This window comes from Podarcis filfolensis, assembly GCF_964270895.1.
Source record: "Podarcis filfolensis genome assembly, chromosome: 9".
In the NCBI taxonomy this organism is placed as follows: Eukaryota; Metazoa; Chordata; class Lepidosauria; order Squamata; family Lacertidae; genus Podarcis; species Podarcis filfolensis.
In genome coordinates this window covers 56,365,707-56,386,059 of record NC_139610.1, presented here as the reverse complement: position 1 = coordinate 56,386,059, position 20,353 = coordinate 56,365,707, and the positions used below count along the sequence as shown (strand labels likewise).

Sequence of the window (20,353 nt, the reverse complement as noted above, 5' to 3'; positions counted from 1 at the left end):
ATTTAGATTAACAGAGTTCCCTGTGAAGAGGGACTGACTGTTAATTCCTTTGTAGCTCTGTGAAGGGAATGGGGTTCTCCTCATCAAACTACAGCTCCCAGAATTCTTTGGGCAGTATCGTGCTGCTTTAAAGGTGTGCAGAGACTGGCTTTAGTCGGAACCATTTTTCTCTTCCTTCCCTTGCCACCACGTCTACAACCAGTTGTAGAATAGCTGTCGCTTCATCCTTCAGAATTATAAATCCCCACTTGCATGGTTAGGAAATAATAGCAACATTTATTTGAATATAATACAGTGGTACCTTGGGTTAAGTACTTAATTCGTCCTGGAGGTCCATTCTTAACCTGAAACTGTTCTTAACCTGAAGCACCACTTTAGCTAATGGGGACTCCTGCTGCCGCCACACTGCCAGAGCATGATTTCTGTTCTCACCCTGAAGCAAAGTTCTTAACCCGAGGTACTATTTCTGAGTTAGCAGAGTCTGTAACCTGAAGCATCTGTAACCCGAGGTACCACTGTATTAACATAGCCGTGAACTGGAATTCAGCAGGCTGGTAAAAAGCCTTGAGGCTTACAGATCCTTGAGGCTTACGGTTCCAGCATGGCTATGAGAGTTGTACACATATTCTACCTTGTCAAATGTTTTGAGCAATGGAGTAGAAGAATGCCCAGTCAGCCAAGTATCCATAGTGATATTATTCTTATATATTTATTTATACTCTGCCTTTCTTGCTGATGGGACTCAACTCAAGGCAGCTTACAGATAAAAACACAGAAAAATCAATCATTAAAATGCAAGTAGACATGGATAGATTTAAAACTGTATGCATATATAAAATCTCTTTTAAAACAAAAGTAATAATTACAATAAAAACAGCATGGAACCAGCTCTTCCCTTAAAAGCAGCAAACTCCCGAGGGAACAATTCCCTGTTGGAACAAGAAAGTCTTCACTCTGCATAAGCCCCTTTCACTTGTCTTTCTTTCTTTCTTTCTTTCTTTCTTTCTTTCTTTCTTTCTTTCTTTCTATAATTAGGTTTGAATTAGCAGTTGTAGCACTCACAATGCAATAAGAATTATCCCAAACTAAACAAGATCTTCAGACTAAGTATGCATTTGGAGATCCAGTCCATGCTATGCCCTAAGCCATGGGTAGGCAAGCTAAGGCCCGGGGGCAGGATCCGGCCCAATTGCCTTCTAAATCTGGCCTGCAGACAGTCCAGGAATCTGTGTGATTTTACATGAGTAGAACGTGCCCTTTTATTTAAAATGCATCTCTGGGTTATTTGTGGGGCATAGGAATTCGTTCTTTTTTTCTCTCCAAAATATAGTCTGGCCCCCCCACAAGGTCTGAGGGGCAGTGGACTGACCCTCTGCTGAAAAAGTTTGCATGACCCCTGCCCTAAGCACTGGCAACAATCCTTGCTTCGGAAGCATCTGTTGTAGCAACAGTTAAAACCCTTACCGTCTTACACCAAGTTGGACCACTGAGCACAGTATTGTCTACACCATGGCTAGGTAAACTAAGGCCCGGGGGCTGGATCCAGCCCAATTGCCTTCTAAATCCGGCCCGCGGATGGTCCAGGAATCAGCGTGTTTTTACACAAGTAGAATGTGTCCTTTTATTTAAAATGTATCTCAGGGTTATTTGTGGAGCCTGCCTGGTGTTTTTACATGAGTAGAATGTGTGCTTTTATTTAAAATGCATCTCTGGGTTATTTGTGGGGCATAGGAATTCATTCATTATTATTTTTTCCAAAATATAGTCCGGCCCCCCACAAGGTCTGAGGGGCATTGGACCGGCCCCCTGCTGAAAAAGTTTGCTGACCCCTGGTCTACACTGACTGGCAATGGCTCTCCCATTCACAGCTAGACCTGGTGATGTCAGGGGCTGAACATGGGCCCTTCTGCATGCAAGACATGTGCTCCACCACTGAGCTACGGTGCCTCCTGTCACTCCACATCCCAACCAACAAGTTTAACATTACCCACTAAAAGTCAGCCCAACAAGGGACTGTACTGTAACATTCTGTTCCAAGCACGGCACCCAAATGAGATGCACAGAAACTGGCAAAGAAACAAAGAAACAGAACACAGGTCTGAAAGCAAACATCTTTAGGAATTGAATACAGTGGTACCTTGGGTTAAGTACTTAATTCGTTCCGGAGGTCTGTTCTTAACCTGAAATTGTTCTTAACCTGAAGCACCACTTTAGCTAATGGGGCCAGAACGTAACCAGAACGTAGGGGTGGCGCTGTGGGTTAAACCACAGAGCCTAGGGCTTGCCGATCAGAAGGTCGGTGGTTCGAATCCCCGTGATGGGGTGAGCTCTCGTTGCTCGGTCCCTGCTCCTGCCAACCTAGCAGTTCGAAAGCATGTCAAAGTGCAAGTAGATGAATAGGTACCGCTCTGGTGGGAAGGTAAACGGCATTTCCGTGCGCTGCTCTGATTCGCCAGAAGCGGCTTCGTCATGCTGGTCACATAACCCAGAAGCTGTACGCCGGCTCCCTCGGCCAATAAAGCGAGATGAGTGCCACAACCCCAGAGTCGGCCACGACTATACCTAATGGTCAGGGGCCCCTTTACCCTTTAACCAGAACGTATTGCAAAAGCGCATGGCTCACATAACTGTATAACAGCATCATTATATCAGCAGTTTTATCTCCAATTCTTTCCCCAATTATCCCTATCATGGAATTCGCCTTTCTCACACCTGCCACACACTGGGTCCACATCTTTATTGAGCTACCTACTGGCATAGCTTCCCACTATGTTTCCCAGGAACTAGTATTCACAGATAGACTGCCCATGATCCTGGAGGAACTACATCATTGTCAAGGGTCCTAGCCTTATCCTGAATAAATTTGCCTAATTTCCTTGAAAGCTGTTGGAGTTGGACTATAGCACCTTGTCGTACCTTAAAGACATACAAATCTCTTATGGCTTTTGTAGACTAGAGTCAGACGGCTTGGGTATAAATAATAAAATTATTACTATTCTTTCTTCAGATGCATGAATGTGTGGTAATTTGAGAAGTAAATGGTTGTACCTGGGTGAGAGGGCAGAGAGGGCAGAGAGAACACAAATGAAAACATTATTGGCCATGGCAATTATGCTGTGTGCATCAGAAGCTGCCTTTCACCTACTCAGACTATTAGGCCATTAACTCAATACCATCCACACTGACTAAGGGTTTCAGGCAGAGATTTTCCCAGCCCTACCTGGCGATGCAGTGAACTGAACTTGGGACTTTCTGCATAGAAACATAAAGTTGGAAGGGACCCCAAGGATCATGTAGTCCAGCCCCCAGCTCTCCCATATAAGGCTCCAACCTGCAACCTTGACGCTATCAGCACCACGCTCAAACCATCGACGGACGAATTTTCGAAAACGCACACAATCAATGAGTTAAAAGGCGATGATCAGAATTATGTGGAAACAACCGCAAGTTGCAGCCCTCCCCCGCGCCCCGTCCCCGGGCGAGGAGGCTTCAAGTCTCTGCAGAAAGATCCGACCCGGTCCTCCTGTCTCCGCCTCAGTTTCCCCTCTGTAACAACTTGTGGGGAGAATCCAGGAGACGGGGCGGCGAAGGACTTTGCCGAGGCAGCCTGACCTGGACTGGACTGTACCTGGTTGTAGCGCAGGACGTGCAGGTCCAGCTGTCCGGCCAGCGACTCCTCCAGCCGGTGCGCGGCTCCCATCTTCTGCAGCATTTGCTCGAGCTGCCCGGCCGAGAGGCTCCGGTTGCCCCCGAACAGCGCCAGGACATCCCGGGCGAAGGGCGGCCCCGCCGGCGAGGCGGCTGGCGTCGATCCTTGCGCCCTGGCCGGAGCCAAGCCGGCCAGTGCCAAAGCGAGCGCGGCGGCCAGGAGCGTCCGAGACACGAGAGACATCGCAGACGACGACGCAGCAGCTGCTCTTGGCTCAGCTGCTCAGCAGAAGCGGCACGGAGGGAGCGCGAAGGGTTAAGGTTTCGCCGACGGCGCGCACGCGCCTTGCCTTGCCTTCCCTTGCCGGCGGGAGCCAACGAGGAGGTCCTGTCCGCAGCCGCAGCCTCCCTCGGGCGCACTGCGTCCTGCGCGGCTGCTGGTGGCGGGTCTTCCTTCGTCGCTCCCCTCCCCTCCTGGGCAAGGGCAGGGTTTGGGGCGCTCCCTCGGACCTTTCCTAATCCTGGAGAGCCCGCAGGATCGATGGAAGGGGGGCGGGAGGGCAGGAGCCAAGCCAAAAGAGACGGAGAGGGAAGTTTCTTCCCCAGCAGAAGCTGACGGGACAACGGGACGGCAGAGATGCATTCAGCTCCTCCTGCGTGATAGAGGACAGAACATAGGGGCAGGGAAGGTTGAGACGGCAGCTGAAATCATACAGGAGTGGAGTTTCCCAGTTTTTGCTAGGAGTTTTCATATAGACACACACACACAAGCACATGCGCACACACACGTGTACACACACACACATTGATCCATTAAGAAATTGCTTCTTTAATCCTTCAGCATTGCATTTTATTATATTAAAATTGAATTCCATGGATTTCAGATTGTAAGAGAATGAAATACAGTAAAAGAGGCAACAGCAACACATTAAAAAAAAAATCAATATGAATAGTTAGTGCAATAGTTGTACCATCTTACTATCTTCAACCACAACCACACCCCTCCCCTCTTCTCTCCTTCTGGCTAAACATGCCCACCTCTCTCAACTGTTCCTCATAGGGCTGGGTTTCTTCCAGACCTCCCTCACCATCATGATCTCCCACCTTTGGACCCACTCCCATTTGTCAGTCTTAGTCTTAAAATGTGGGGTCCAGATGTGGCCAGGCCAGTGAAGAATAAAGCAGCACTATTATTGAATTGTCATGCCAGTCAATTCTGTTTGCCCTTGTTCACAGAGAAGGTGCTCAGGTTCCTCCATCAGTTACTGTTTTATGTTTTGTAAACCACTTTGAAGTGCTATTTTTTTTTACAATCAAGCAGGGTATAAATTTAAATAAATAAAGCATGAGATAGGGCCTGTCATGGATGTGACCAGGGAACAAAGGGTCACATTTGAACCCCAAGTCTGAAGTTCCCCACTTCTGCTTTAAACCATCCCTTTATCTCTTCTCTTTCTCATGCAAGCAATTCTAAATCACTGTACTTTCAAGGGGGAGAATTCCAGGCCTGCCACTACCCTTGCTTGCTGAAGCACTAGCTGGATGCATAAAAACTTTCCTTTTCAGAAATGTGAAACACACCGAAGAGTTAACAAGGGAGAGGGGGCACAGCATGCGCTTTGCAATTTCAGATGGTAAACAATAGTTTGCTAGGGCTTGGCTGTGGCTCAGAAATGTCAACATCTGAGCATGCAGATATGAGAGATTTGCCCAGGAAAACAGCAGGGTCATTGCTGATCTCGCTGGGGCCGGGTTTATCAACTTTCTAAATAATGTCATTAGGGCATGGATGTGTGGATGTTTTGTTTTGCTTTATTCCAGGTGTGCTGATCCCTACAAATTTCACAGCCATATGCAGCCTATGTCCCAGTTGTCAACATGAGAGATGCCCCCAATCCGTTATTGTTGCACAGTACACACAGCCCCATCTTGGGTAAACAGGCTGTGTCAGCATTCAGAAACTCACCCATGTCATTTCATGTGCCCACCCCACCTTTACAAGCATTGTTCTCTGTCGTTTTGTTTTAGGGCTAAAGCGAGACACGATGAGTAAATACGCATAGGATTATGCTGCAGTCGTGCTCTCAAACTATATCATAGAATCGGAAAGTTGGAAGAGACCACAAGGAACATCTGGTTGAAGCCCCCTGCAATGCAAGAATCTTTTGTCCAACATGGGGCTCGAACCCACAACCTTGAGATTAAGAGTCTCGTGCTCTACCAACTAAGCTTCTCGAGACCACCATGGATCACACCCCTTTCCCTGGCAGGGTTTCTGCCTGCCTTGTTAGCAGCTACACAACAGGCAGAAATTCAACAAGGACAGGAGCATTGCCAGCAAAAGTGATGGTGCATCGTCTAGTATTTATTTTTCCTTATCGAGCTGTTCTTCCTACCAATCAGTTGGGGAAATCCCGCATGCTCCTATATCTCAGGTTACTCAATAGCTTCTCACCTGGAAGGGTCAAACAGAAGCTTGCCACATGCAAAGGGAAATCCTGAGAATAGCCTCACACATTTGCACATCCTATTGCTCCATTCCGGTAGCCACTACTCTTTCACAAACTATTTGCCCATGCTTGTCTTGTTTCACACCGCCTTTCACAATACGTTCTCCCACTATCTTGTTTTCATATGCTGGGGGTGGGTTGGGGGGGAAGCATGCCCTGCTTCTCTGCTTACCTCTTGCTGTCGCTGATTATTTCTGCGGTCCTTCAGAATAGCCAATGCTTCTTGCACAGATAAAGCTTTGAGGAGGGACACAGGTTGCAGTTCAGTCACTGTGCACTGCCAGATAGCCTCAGCCATGTGCAACTGCTCGGGTCAAAAGCCAACCACGGCTGGCCCCTCCCAGCGGTGGTTTTAGCCTTCCTTTCCTCCAAAAGACAGAGCCAAAACGAATTGGGTAGAGAAACAAATTCCTGCCGCCAATTCAGCTGCTCCAGTTCCTCATACTGCAAAGTAAGCAGTACACGTGGATCTGCCTTTCAGCCTCTGTTGGGAAATAGCTAATATTCCTTCTGACTAAGCAGGAATATGGAAAGCATTTCAACACAACACCGGGGACATGCTGTCCTTTATTCCTTGCTTCCCTGAACCTGTCCCTCTATACATAGATAGGTTCCTGTTTTGAGCTGTTCCTGGAGAATGAAGGTGGGGATCAAGGGGTGGAATGGCAGAGCGAGAGGCTTGCCAAAGAACTGCACTACAGAAGTGCTCATTCTTTGAGAGACCAGCTGAGCTGCCAGCAGCTCTGCAAATGCCCTTCTCCCTTGTTTCAATGAGCTGCCCTTAGATCATTCTTGAACCAGTCGTTTAAAAGAGAGAATCTGCATGGAGGAAACTGCAGCCGCTGTAGTTTTTGTGGAAAGTATGTGGGTTTAACACGTTGGCCAAGAATCAATGGTGCTCCTGCTTCTGGCCTTCCCAGATCCATCTGGCTGATCACTGGTTGGAACCCAGATCCAGCAGGCTCTCCTCATGTCCTTAATCTTTCCCCCCACCTGCCACCCATTGCAAGCCCACTTACGGGTTCCAGACACAGAGCTTCCTTTTATGTCTTTTTGTGCAATGTATAATTCCCCATTCAGCTGTTTCCAGGGCCTAGTGAGTTTGCTGCTGGAAGGCAGAGGGACAGCCTGTGGGGAAAACTATGAAAACAGGCAGATCTCTTGCACTGTAGGACTCATGGGAGTCAACTCCTAGGGGCTGAGGTCCCTTCAGTTCCCCTAATAAAATATTTGAGGGCACTGGGCTCCCACAAAGTTGATGAGCATTGCCATTCAAATGGTGTTTGTGTCTTGTGATCAGTGTGGGGACTTACCTTGCTTCCCCGCAATATTTTATTCAATTTGGCACCCCTGGTAGGACTGATTTTTCTGGACATTATCTTCACAATTCTTGGAAATGATCTGATATGCTATCAGGGCAGAGCCTACCATTGCATGGCGATTTTCAGCCTCATCTCAATCAAGGAAGGAGCACTTTGTATGAATCCAGCTATTGCAGCTGCAAATGAATTGAGCAAGGTTATGGGTTGAGTAGAGCTAGAGAAGTGGTGAAGCAACCTAAGAGACAAATTGGCATGTGCTAAATGCTATACACACCCATTCAGCACAAGGGGTGGATCTGTGACACGCTAGAGACCACACTTTTTGTAGTCCTTCCCACTGCCACTCCTGTTGGGGATCATTTCCAGGTGTGCCAAGTAACATGGCATAGGGTCGGCATACACCAGGGATGAGGAACCTGTGGCCTTTCAGATGGAATCCAATTCCCATCAGCCATATCCATCACAGGCAACGATCAGGGATGATGGGAGTTGTGGTCCAACAAAATCCAGAGGCATTGGATTCTTCATTCCTTCCAATGCATGGTACCGAAACGATCCCCTTGCATTGGGGTTGATACCGTTTGTCGCACTTATTCCTGTGCCCTTTAACAGTAACCAAGCATGCAAAAATATAGCTGACGTTACATGCAAGCAGATAAAAAGACAGGAAAAGCTTCACCTCTTGCATTGCTGCACAAGGTTATCAGGATCAGGTTTCATGGTCGCATTGTGCTCACGTCATGCTGCATTAATGAATTGTTGTTGTAAATGGTTTTTAAAAAACCCTCCTTCTTTGGTTGACTAGGTAAACTGAACTGCAACACTGCTGCATAGTGGGATACTGTTGACACCGCAGGAACACACAGATTCAGTTATAAATATTTTGACATTGTGGGTCCACTTGTCAACGTGTTGGGAGACTGGACTTCGCCACAGTAAGGGAACATGTGAACCCCTCTTATTTTCTGCATATGACTGGGTCATTCAGTAGTCCTTAATAAAAAAAAAAACACACGCTATTATTTCCCTAACAGATAACTTTCACTATCCCACATTTGGTCAGCAACTGACTCTTAAAGCTGTTTTTGAGTTTCATTAAATAAACAAGGCTATTTGCTGTTTTTAGATGTGCGGCCTGTATTTGCATAATGCTGAAACGTTCAATTCTTCGGCAATTCCAGTGGGAATTATTTTCTCTTTCCAATCCGCTGCAGAATGAAAATCCTTCTCCATTTTGGGGGCTAGCCAAAGTTTAACCTCAAGGATGGATGCTCTCTCTCCTCTCTCCCTAATGGTTAAGTTTGTTTTTTATTAAGCTGTAAGTTATTTGAAAAGGATAGAATGGCAAATAAGATCTAGGGGGTCATGTAGGTTTAGTCACCTGTTGCACAAGCAGTTTATATGATCATTCCACTACCCAAAGAACATTTTAATGACGGGCATGTCTAGCATAAATTATCAGGGGAGTTCCCCTTTTCCCGGTGAAGTATACAGTGAATGTAAACAATGTTTCTTGGGACAAGTGAGACTGGCATTCCACAAGGCTGATTCACTGCTTTCTTGACCAACGTGAGTTTGCCACGAGCAATGTGAGTTTGGGGGTCACCATCAACATCTGGATACTATGGAATGAGCCACTTTGAGTTTACAAATGCAAGATCTATGCGTTGTTGGGACTAGGATCTTCTATGGGGAAACCAGTATTTGATATGTGAAGTCACTCTGTTAGTTGGGGCTACCTAGAAAGGTTAATTATAACTTGAGCTTCAATGCTTTGTGGGCCATCGAGGCAAATATTTCTGAGTCTACTAAGATTTAAACCTGTATCATTCCATAACAGTATACAGGACTAGTGTTAGAGCCAGTATTAGGCTTGCCAGAATATTGTCTGCCAGGACTGGAAACAGGAAAGTCCAGATTTCTATGCAGCAGTCCCATGTGACGAGCATTAAGTATTGCACATTTTAACATCTTCCCAGCAGTAAATATGCCCATAGCACTCCCAGGCTCTGCAATGGTCCCATCTAACTAAGTTAGCCAATGCACCCACCTCTTGCTTGCTGGAATAGTGTGTGTGTGTGTGTGTGTGTGTGTGTGTGTGTGTGTGTGTGTGTAGGACCCTGGTTCTTCTGTGGCTGGAATGTAGTTTGTACAAAGGTAAAGAGTCATACCCATTACCCTTCCCACTTTTGTCTCTGGCTGCACCTACCAGAGTTATGCAGCCCCCCCAGAAGGTTGCACCTAAGGGACTATGACCCTCAAGATGAAAAAAGGTTTCTCATAACTTCCGGAATTATGTGTCCGCAGTTAGGCATAGTTGCAATGAGTAGAGAATATCAGATTGTGGGAGGCCTCTTTGGGGTGGGGTGCTGATGAATAGATAGTCACATTATCAGAGCAGAGTTCCTATTTCAGGCCCCTTGATTTATTATTTTGACAGCGCTTGTTGTTTTGTAGCTGCCAACTCCAGCATGTGTTCATTACTCCTTCTCCTTTCCTGGCATTGAAAGGCATTTTTGTTTTGCTGGAGTGAGCACTTATTAACCAGAAGCATTTGTGCTAATAGAGGGCTGGATTAGTCTGAAGAATGCTTTGCCACAAGATATTACGGAAAGAAAGGCTTTGAACAGAGGAAAAATACCTGCCAGCTATGTTGCTTCTTGGACTGACACTTGCTCCAACTGAGACTATATGGAATTGGCGGAAATGACTGGCAGAATCCGAGACCAGGGAGAAGAGTCGGTGGAAGAAGATTGGAAGAAATTTAAAGATTATCTACAGAAACATTGTAAAATTAAGGAATGTTAAAATGATGTCGGAATGAAATGAAGCGGTTTTAGCAATAATGTTAAAAAGGAGTATGTAAAAATGGATTGTTAATAGATGAAAATATAAAGTTATAATATGTTAAGATAAAGAATTAAGATAAAAACAAAGAGGGAAAGGATTTGCTGAATTAACCATTCGAACTGGAATACAAAAAAGGGAGGTGTGAGGAGGTCAGGGAAACAAGTAAATGAAAGGCAAGGCATAGAAAGATGGATTTATTTTTAACTGTTTTTATTTTCTCTGTATTTTGTATCTTTTGTTTTCTTTTTTCTATTTCTTTATTATTTTTGTAATTTCTTTTGAAATTTTAATAAATATCATTAAAAAAAAAGACACTTGCTCCAACTGAATTGTTCAGAATTTTTTGAGATTTAGAGATAATAATAATAATAATTTATTATTTGTACCCCGTCCATCTGGCTGGGTTTCCCCAGCCACTCTGGGCGGCTTCCATAGAAACCAAAAATACACTAAAATATCACAGATTAAAAACTTCCCTGAACAGGGCTGCCTTAAGATGTCTTCTGAATGTCAGTAATGATGAGTGAGTAAAAATGTTTCAGTGGCCCTGATTTATTTGCTGGCTCTTTTAAAAACAAAAAAAGCAAAAAGCAAAGCATGTGCGAGATGATATGTGGATACTGCCATTATATAGCTTAGTCAATAGATGGCAGTGGACTTACTTATATCTGAGCAGAGTCTGGAGTCCATTCTGGTTTTAAGAGAGACAATAGCATCCTTGTCTACATTCCTGGTTTGGTATGTCCTCTTAGTCTTTCACAAATGGCAGCACTGTTAGCAAAATTTATCCAGCTGCATTAGACAGAACTATGAATTAAACATCCAGTCCAATATTTCTTTTTCAGCTTGATGAAAAGTTTAAGAAACCCTACTGTAGAACTACAAAGCTTTCTGTGTAATGGGATTTTTATTATTTTTTTAATAATACAATAAAATAGTGGCTACAGAAAATACAAATAAGTAGAAAATGGAGTCCTCTCTTAAAAGTAATTCTTAGTCCTCGCCAGCCACAGAAGATAGCACCCAGCTCTCACCTGGCATCTTTCCTTTCCCCTTCCAGCCTCTCACCCTGGGAGACCAACATTTCCCTGTCTTTCAACGACAGTCTTCTATCTATCATATACCACCCCCATGAGTATACAATCTCTGGACATTAACAAACGTTCCAGACATAGGACTCCAAAGGAAAAAGAAACAGAGAACTACAAAACTCTCTGGCAGATTTGGGTGTCAGAAGGCTCTGTCCCCAGGGTCTCTTCAACAGCAAGGGTCTACTTGGGAGCAGGGGTGGGAAAGTAGATCCAACCAATAGGCTGGATCCAGAACTCCGCAGCACCAAGTGGTCCCCCACATGTCAATCATCTGGCATCAGATATTCTTGCAAAAGGATGTCTTCCTGATCGGGGGAAAGTAATCAGTCTGAGGGGTTCAGGTGCCTACTTGATATCATAGGATAGGTGATTTCACAGGTGGAGCACCACAACCTAAATGATTCTCCCATTGTTCACTGCACAGTGGACATGAACCCCCAAAGTATGTAGTTATTTCAAGAATTCATTCTGATCTGTATCATAAAACTAGCTCTCCAAGCCTTCTGATAGAGAGTCATGTTCCTGGACATGACAATTGCACATTGACTTGGTGTGATAAATTTCAAAGGGACTTAGGGTGGATTGAAAATGAGCAGGTTTGAGCTTTCCCTTCCCCATCACTACCAACACCATCAAAACACATTACCACATTCTAATCCCTTCCGTCTCCCTATCAATCATTTACAATAGAAAATGCTTAACAGGTGCATTCAAAAACACATGAAGTCACATTTCTGGAGCAGGGTTCATGGAAACTGGTCCAAAATATCTCCAGTAATAAATGAGAATTAATTAATGAGCATGCTCCAGCCTCAAGGACATTAGAATAAATTTGTTGGACTCAAACATTGTCATATCAAACATTTATGGGAAACTCTCCTCCAACAGGGACATTTGGATTCCCCTTTGTTCTCTGTTAGGCCTGAAGACTTTTCATCATTGGTATTATTTTGGTCTGCTTTTAATTAATTGTTCCTTTACTGTGTTTTGTTTTACATTTTTAAAATAAAATTTCTGGCTTAAGAGCAAATGGTTGACCTTTTCTTTATGTCCTAGCATTGTGAATTTTGATAGTTGTTTTAATATGTTCTATGTTTATATATGTGTAGCTGGAGAAATGCTTGTATTTTGAAAAGTGAGTAAGAACTTAGAAGTGTCTCCCAATAGAAAATTTGGGAACCTAATTTATTTCTAACTTCAGTCTCTTTGTCCAGATCCATGGGGATGTGCACTACTAAGGATAGATGATCACCCAAGCAAGGGGAGGTAAGTAGTTTGCACCAGACAGAAAGGGAGGAAACTCAAGGTAGGATCAGCACCTTGGAGAGGGACCAAGGTGTGGTTTTCAGGACCATGGTTAGTCATCCTGCAGCTGAGGCAAGACATGAAAGTTGTCTCAGCAGTGTCCTGGAGAATGCAGCAGATCTTTATAGCTGAGGGTGGATATTCATTGACTAGACTGAGGCCCCACTCACTGAATGCTTGTATCAAAAACCTGGTAAAACTGAATGCAGAGTCTACCACATCTTTAATAATATCAATTCATATAGAAAACTAGATTTCAGAAGAGAAGATGCTAGCCTAGCTTCCTCCATAATATGCCAGTTTCTATGTTGCCAGAATCTCTATTTTTCCCCATAGTGGAGCATTCCATCATGTGTAGCCCTACCTTCTGTCTAAAATGGTACACCTCACACATTGGTATCTTGGCTAGAGCTTAGGCCAACATCTGGAAGCCAATGCTGGTTTTTAGTGCAATAGACGGTCAGTTTATAAATCTACTTGTTGTGCTGAGTTTTCAACTGTGCTCACTATTGCATCGTATTTCTTGAGCAATAACAATGGGGAAAGGGGAGGGGGCAGATATTTCACTTTCCCAAAAGAATATGCTTCAGAAGAACTTGGTTTTGCAATGTCTGTTTATTATCTACAGCTGCCAGTTAGTTAGGACTAAGTCACATGCCCACACTGACTGCATGTTGTTTGTGCCATTGGATTCTGCATTCATTTGTGACCTGCAACGAGCCAAGATGCCCCGGCTACAGCTATCTCTTGCAGTGTTTGAACTCTGGACCTTCCTATTTGAAATGGCCTTTTTTCCTTTTCTCTCTCTCTTTCTGTACTCAGGCACCACTTCATGCATCATGAACTCTGACCTATGACAGTTCATCCACAGTAAATGGATTAGTCACCAAGGTGTCATACGATTCTGAATTGTTTTTGCTAAAATAGGCAAACACAGCTATCCATTTGCAGTTTTAGAAAAGATGCACAGAGAACCACAAATACGTTCTGCATGTGCATTTTTTAAGCAATACTCCTTGTGTCTATTCCATATTCAGAAACTGCTACATTCACACACCCCTGTTCAGAAGAAGAAGAAGAAGAAGAAGAAGAAGAAGAAGAAGAAGAAGAAAAAGAAGAAAAAGAAGAAAAAGAAGAAGAAGAAGAAGAGTTTAAATTTGATATCCCGCTTTTTTACTACCCTAAGGAATTTCAAAGTGGCTAACAATCTCCTTTCCCTTCCTCCCCCACAACAAACACTCTGTGAGGTGAGTGATGCTGAGAGACTTCAGAGAAGTGTGACTAGCCTAAGGTCACCCAGCAGCTGCATGTGGAGGAGCAGGGAATCGAACCCAGTTCACCAGATTACGAGTCCACTGCTCTTAACCACTACTGTCTGTCTGTCTGTCTGTCTGTCTGTCTGTCTGTCTGTCTCTCTCTCTCTCTCTCTATATATATATATATATCCCACACACATAACTGGCCAGCTATTATTTTTAACTTTACACACACACACACACACACACACACACTTTCACAGCATAAAACAGTGCACTGAAGTCAAAACAGCATTTATGTGAAAATAAAAAGACAGTATCTTTGGGAGAGCTTTACATGTGCAGGATAAATGGAAATCCCATTACACACCTCGCAAAGATTTGTGTATGTCAGCAAATTATTGTCTTCATTCTTTATCTGTAGTACGCTTTTCTCCCAAAAAGCAAGATCAGTGTAGCTGACATGAGATAAAAACAAGTATGATAACAAAAGGCAAGCAATATGAAACCTTATCTGACAACAAAAATGCTGCATTAAATCTACAGATTAACAAACTTTCAATTTAGAATTTAAGGAAATACCAGCTTGGTTAAACATTTCACAATTCTTAAATAGTATTGTGTGCATATTGTAAATTTTGATCCTTTGGGGTCATCTTGATAGGAGAAATAAAATATATACTTTGAACGGTTTTTGTTTTTTAATTTGGAATGTCTTCTACTGATAAAATAGCATTTTAAAATGGCTGTATTGTAATTCAGTTAATTAATCTGATGAAGAGCAATTGCTCAAGCTTGTCCGCCACTGCAAGCATTTAATGGTTTGGTAATAATAATAATGATGATGATGATGGTGTACCTGTTCCAGATGAGAGGAAACCTGCACCTGTTGAAATCAAGGCAGAAGATGCGCATTTCTCTAGTCCTGCAGTGTGAGCATTTTGTTGTAATTGTCACACTTATTTTTCAGGAGTAGCATCAAAAGCTCCTGGCCTCTTGATCTGCCTGCCCTGGTATGTATGGCAGAAGGAATGGTTGACAGCAAAGATATTACACCATGTGACGCTTGCATGCATGGGCTAGAGACTCTTGTTAAGGAGCTGGCAAAACCTGAACTACAAGGCATGCATAATAGCAGTGATGTACTTCTCTGATAAAAGAAGCTAGTTGAACACTAGCACAGGTTGTTGCAGGGTTCTTGCTTTCTCAAACAGAAGAACAGCATGTGCTCCCCTAAAAACCAAGAATGGAGCATTCCTTAAGGATTATGATGTGCTACATGCCAAATTCACATAAGCAGACATTTCTGTGTCTCACATTAAGATCACACGTAGCCTGTGGTTTTACTTGCCAAGTTTCCCACCTCTGATTTCACTAAATGAAGAAACTGCAAGCAAATGCCACTCATTTGACAACAAGGCAAACAGGTTTATTCTCCAACTGCTGGTATGCAGAAGCTCCAAAAGCCATGATGACTAATGACGGAGAACAGTCACTATGCTGCAGCAGTGAAGAGTGTTGAGTTGGGGCCTGGGAGATCAGGATTCAACTCCACACAGAGCCAAGAAGTTGTAGGTGACCTAGTTGCTGCTTCCCAGCTGAACTTCCCTCACAGAGTTGTTGCAGGGTTAAAATGAGGAAAGGGAGAACCACTTCTTCCCCCTTGAGCAACTTGGAGTTCCAAAGATCTCAGAAGCCTCCTCCACAGTAATTCAGAGCAGGGCTTTGAGTGCAGCTGCCCCTGTTCTATGAATTAGCAGTCCTGCTGAGATACCGCAAGTGTCCGCTTATCTGCACTTTCCAGAAAGAGTTGAGGACATTTTTGTTCTGATAAGCTTTCCTAACCAAATAAATGGGTCTTTCAGAACTGAATAAAAGGTTGTTTTTTCCAACTTGTTGTTAGGATTTTGCTTTAAATGTATTTGCTGCTTTTGTGTTTTTAACTGTTTTTTAATAGATCTCCTCTTTGAATGTCTCAAATCCCAAATGAAGCCATCTGAGCTAATGGTCGTCACCAGCTACACAAACAAGAGCAGAGCTCCTGTGTTGTTGATATACATAAGAACATAGGAAGAGCCTGTTGGATCAGGCCAATGACCCTCGTCCGTCATCCTGTTCTCACAGAGGTCAACCAGGTGCCTATGGGAAACTAGCAAGCAGGACTTGAGTACTTCCCTCTTCTACACAAGTTTTAAAAGGGCATCTCTAGGTGGTGCTGGGAAAGAATCCTGCCTGAAACCCAATAAGAGTAGACAACACTGAGCTAGATGGACCAACGGCACCTTTCCATGTTCCTCTTTGGCTTCTGGCCACCTAGTAGTAAAGCAAATTCCATATCTTCATTACATGTAGAAAAACTACTTTGCCAGGTTGATTCAAACAGCCAATCGGTTTTGGATTAAAAGAGTTCTCCATCAGATGCATCTTTATCCAGGGTTGGGTGGCAATTGAGAATGATGTCCCTTTGCCTGAATCTACAGATCATTCTGCAGTTGCTGCCTGAAAGTATCTCCATGTAGTGAACTGAAGTTTGGTACTGGTTTGAAAATAGGTTGGAAGGTAGGGTAGCATTGCCTTCCTGTACCTGTCTACTCAGAAATAAGTCCTGTTGAGTTCAGTATGGCCTGCTCTCCAATAAGTGGGCATGGGATAACAGCCAAAACCTACAATTACAGTGGCAGGGAGTCTGGATGGATGGCAATGGACCATCCCTGACAATTGGGTCATGCTGACTGGGGCTGATAGCTGGGTCCAGCAAGAGGTTCCTCACACTTTTACTTCAGACTGACCTGGGAATAAGTCTTATTAAATATACAGTGGTACCTTGGGTTAAGTACTTAATTCGTTCCGGAGGTCCGTTCTTAACCTGAAACTGTTCTTAACCTGAAGCACCACTTTAGCTAATGGGGCCTCCTGCTGCCGCCACGCCATCATAGCACGATTTCTGTTCTCATCCTGAAGCAAAGTTCTTAACCAAAGGTACTATTTCTGGGTTAGCGGAGTCTGTAACCTGAAGCATATGTAACCTGAGGTACCACTGTAGTACTTCTGGGTAGGCATGCATAGGATTGAACTGTGACTGTGATAAGAGTGGAGCACATTCCTAAGAAACCCTGTGATTCCTTATGGTCACTAAACAATATGTGACAATTTCAGGTAGATTGCTGATCTTTTCCTCATACTGGAGTCCCCCTATGTTTTTGCTTTGTATCTTCGTATAGCACGGCCATTTATTTAAAAAAATCGTAACATATTCTTCTGCATTTTAGACTTTTAAATGTGTTTATTATTATTCCTGCTGAATAACACTTTAGGGTATAACAAGCACTTCACATATGCCTCTCAGTAAGCTTTACAATCACCCTGTATGCTAAGCAGATATTATTATCCCTGTTTTTGCAGAAGCAGGGGTGGAGACAGGGAGAAAGACTGAGACTGAGAAATAGTGGCTTGCCTAAGGCCACCTGGTGAACAGATGATGAAGATTATAGCATTTGAACAAAAGAGTTTGGTCATAGTGACTGCATTACGCCAGTGTTAGCCACCCATGTTTAGCCCTTGAATTTTGCGTATGCCATTTAATAAAGTAAACGACCTTGATTATATGTGTAAACGGCGATACGAACAAACGGTTTAAAGGGCTGAGTCACGTCCCTCAACATCCCGCATGGGAGAGATGCATTGTGGGAAATAATGTCATAGTAATCAGCCAGCAAGCAGACAATTTTATCCTCTGCTTTTGCAGGGTGCTTAGGCTGTTAGTGATCCAGTGCTGACTTGGCTTAACCTTTGTTAAAATATAATTAGATTTACTGGAAGCTGGGAGTGCCATAGTCATGCTAGGCCCTATCTGTGTTCAGTTCGTTTACCTTTCAGTGAAATGATGTTACATCTGGTGAGGGAAAATCCCAAATTATTCCATCCATATAGAAGAGGGTTTTTTTAAGGGAGGGAACGGGGGAAAGAGAGATTGAGAGATCTGGAGCTTAGTTTGCTTTTATCCTGCATTAAAGAGTCTTAGGCCATGTATGCACCATACATTTGAGACACATTCCTTCCCTGGTAACTGTAGTTTGCACCTCACATAATTACAGTTCCTAGCACCCTTAGTAAACCACAGTAGTCAGGATTCTTGAGGGGGGGGTATATTTAATATGACTGATATATGCCCAATACGGCTGCATATATTTAAAGCACATTTGTTTCCTCAAAGAATCCTGGGAATTGTAGTTTGTTGAAAGTGCTGGGAACAGTAGCTCAGGGAGGGGTAAACTCCTGTTCCTGGAATTCTTTGGGGAAATAATGTGCCTTAAATGTATGCTGTCTATGCAGCCTTCTTACTATGTATATTAGTGGTGTATACTTAGGGGTATTAATATGGAGTCCTCTAGTTGTTGTCGATCTCCAACTATGGGCTTTATTTTTCTGTTCCTACAAAGTCGGGTTTTTTTTATATTGCATCTGAGTGTTTTTATGCTTTGGATTCTTCCATTTTAATCCTTTTATTATACTTTTAACATTACATTTTATTTTTTGTTCTGTAAGCCCCTGTTCTGCTGTTGACTGTCATCTATGCAAGTATGGTGAATAAATGAACTGGGAACAAGAAACTGGGAGCGAGTAACCAGCTTCATCAATACAACAACCCTTTGGGGTAGGTTAGGCTGGGAGAATGTGACTGTCCCAAAGTCACAAGTCTTAGTTCAGCACAATAACCCCTTTCCCACAATAGCCCCATGACAACAGAGACATGAGAATATAGTGTTATGAGTTTGTGTGTGTGTGTTAAGCTGGGAGCCCAATACCTCTAATCCCTGGATCCAGCAAGTGTTCCAATATAAGACAGGCTAGTTTGCTGATGAGGTGATCACCTGAGCAATGAGCCATTAAGGGGGATTAAGGGGCTCTGTGGGAGCTGGCAAATGGGTGGGCAACTCACAGGACAAAGGACAAAGCTTGAGTCTAGAATCAAGTTATATGAGCCAGGAGCTGGAAGAAAAGCTGCAGGGTAGAAAGGCAGAGAAAGAGTCTGACTCCAAGACTGCAGCTATGGGAGAAACAAGACCTTTTGGGGGTGTTAATGCTGTGAGCCCCTTCATCGTAGGCTCAGGTTGTATATATCTGCAAATAAGCCATATATCATAAAGACACCACTTTCTCTGTTGTGCCTCGTTTCCAAAAGCAAACATAAACCCTGGGTAAGCACCAGGAACCTCTGGAATCTCACACAGCTCAGGGATTGGGGTGATAGGCAACAATATGTCTTTTCTCTTTCAGCTTTTGCAAATGGAAGCCACAGGGAAGGGGTGCAATCAGGAATGGCTCTGTTTTCCCAATGAAGATTGCCCCCCTAAGCTGTTGCCCCATTAGGAAAAACATGACGTGAGCATGCATGCTTTTCCTAACAAGTCAAATAGCATATGGGGGGATTTAAATTGAGAAAACAGTGCAAAAGCAAAGGTTACAGACTCTCATTCCACTATGCTATGGTCCCAATTCATATCTCCCCTTCCCTGCAGAAGTGTAAGGAGAATAGAGATGCAGTAAGTTGGCTCTGTTATGTCTAGTTTGGCCCTTCGTGAGACTCATTACAAATTGTCGGGTCAACAACTTCTCCTGTTCCCAATCTTTGCATGTTCTTAGTTATTGCAAAACAAATGAAAGCATCCCAGGTTACAAGCTGGCACAGAGTGCAACAGGTTTTCGGCTAAAGTTTCTTTCAGGTATACAAAAGAGTGTAAAGGAATGCCTTTCCAAACAGAAGGAGTTTCCTGGATGAAGAAATAACTCTCAATATGCAGCAATTTCTTGCTCAAGAGAGCCAGCTCACACCCAGGTATTTACCTTCGTGGATGATCTCCAGTGATTTCCGAGCAGCAGTGATATCACACAGCTCCACAGCGACTGAATTCATAAAAAAAACTTTCCCAAAATGCTTAACTTGCAGGTGTTTCATTGGGTCACAGGAGTACTGCCCAGAAGGGCCTTCTGCAGCAGAGGTGCTCCCATAGATGCTTTTGTTGAGATTTCTGCATTGCAGGGGATTGGACTAGATGGCCACTGGGATCCCTTCCAACTTTACAGTTCTATGATTCCTTACAGTAGAATTCCGGAATTAGCCAATCATGTGCAGCTCATTGTGTAAATAATGTATATAAAGCAGATACTTTGAGGGGACTTTCATTCATTCCTCCTCACCACTATGAGCTGAATAAAGAGCATGAAATCACTTTGCGACTCTGAGTATATTTCACTCATTTTTATTAATTTTTTAACATATTAATTCCATCATTCATACAACATAATTTCTCATCTTATACAATATTTTTAGACTTCCGTCAACACCTCTGATGATTTTCCATTCTTTATCA

At 43.5% G+C, this 20,353-nt stretch overlaps 1 protein-coding gene across 3 annotated transcripts in view; it reads right to left on the bottom strand.

Annotated features, from left to right (window-relative positions):
* SLC39A8 (solute carrier family 39 member 8) overlaps positions 1–15,013 on the bottom strand; it is a 43,072-nt gene extending 28,059 nt beyond the window's left edge. The window contains exons 1-2 of one of the 3 annotated variants that reach the window (XM_083571502.1): positions 14,842–15,013; positions 3,629–4,301 (exon numbers count right to left, since the gene is read on the bottom strand). In XM_083571502.1, coding sequence (XP_083427628.1) covers positions 3,629–3,892 — 264 coding nt within the window. In that variant the 5' untranslated portion in view covers positions 3,893–4,301; positions 14,842–15,013. Of the gene's footprint in view, positions 1–3,628; positions 4,302–6,330; positions 6,626–14,841 lie in introns of those variants that run through there. The other 2 variants (XM_083571500.1, XM_083571501.1) reach the window with 2 other exon arrangements.
* Between the last annotated feature and the right edge of the window lie 5,340 nt (positions 15,014–20,353).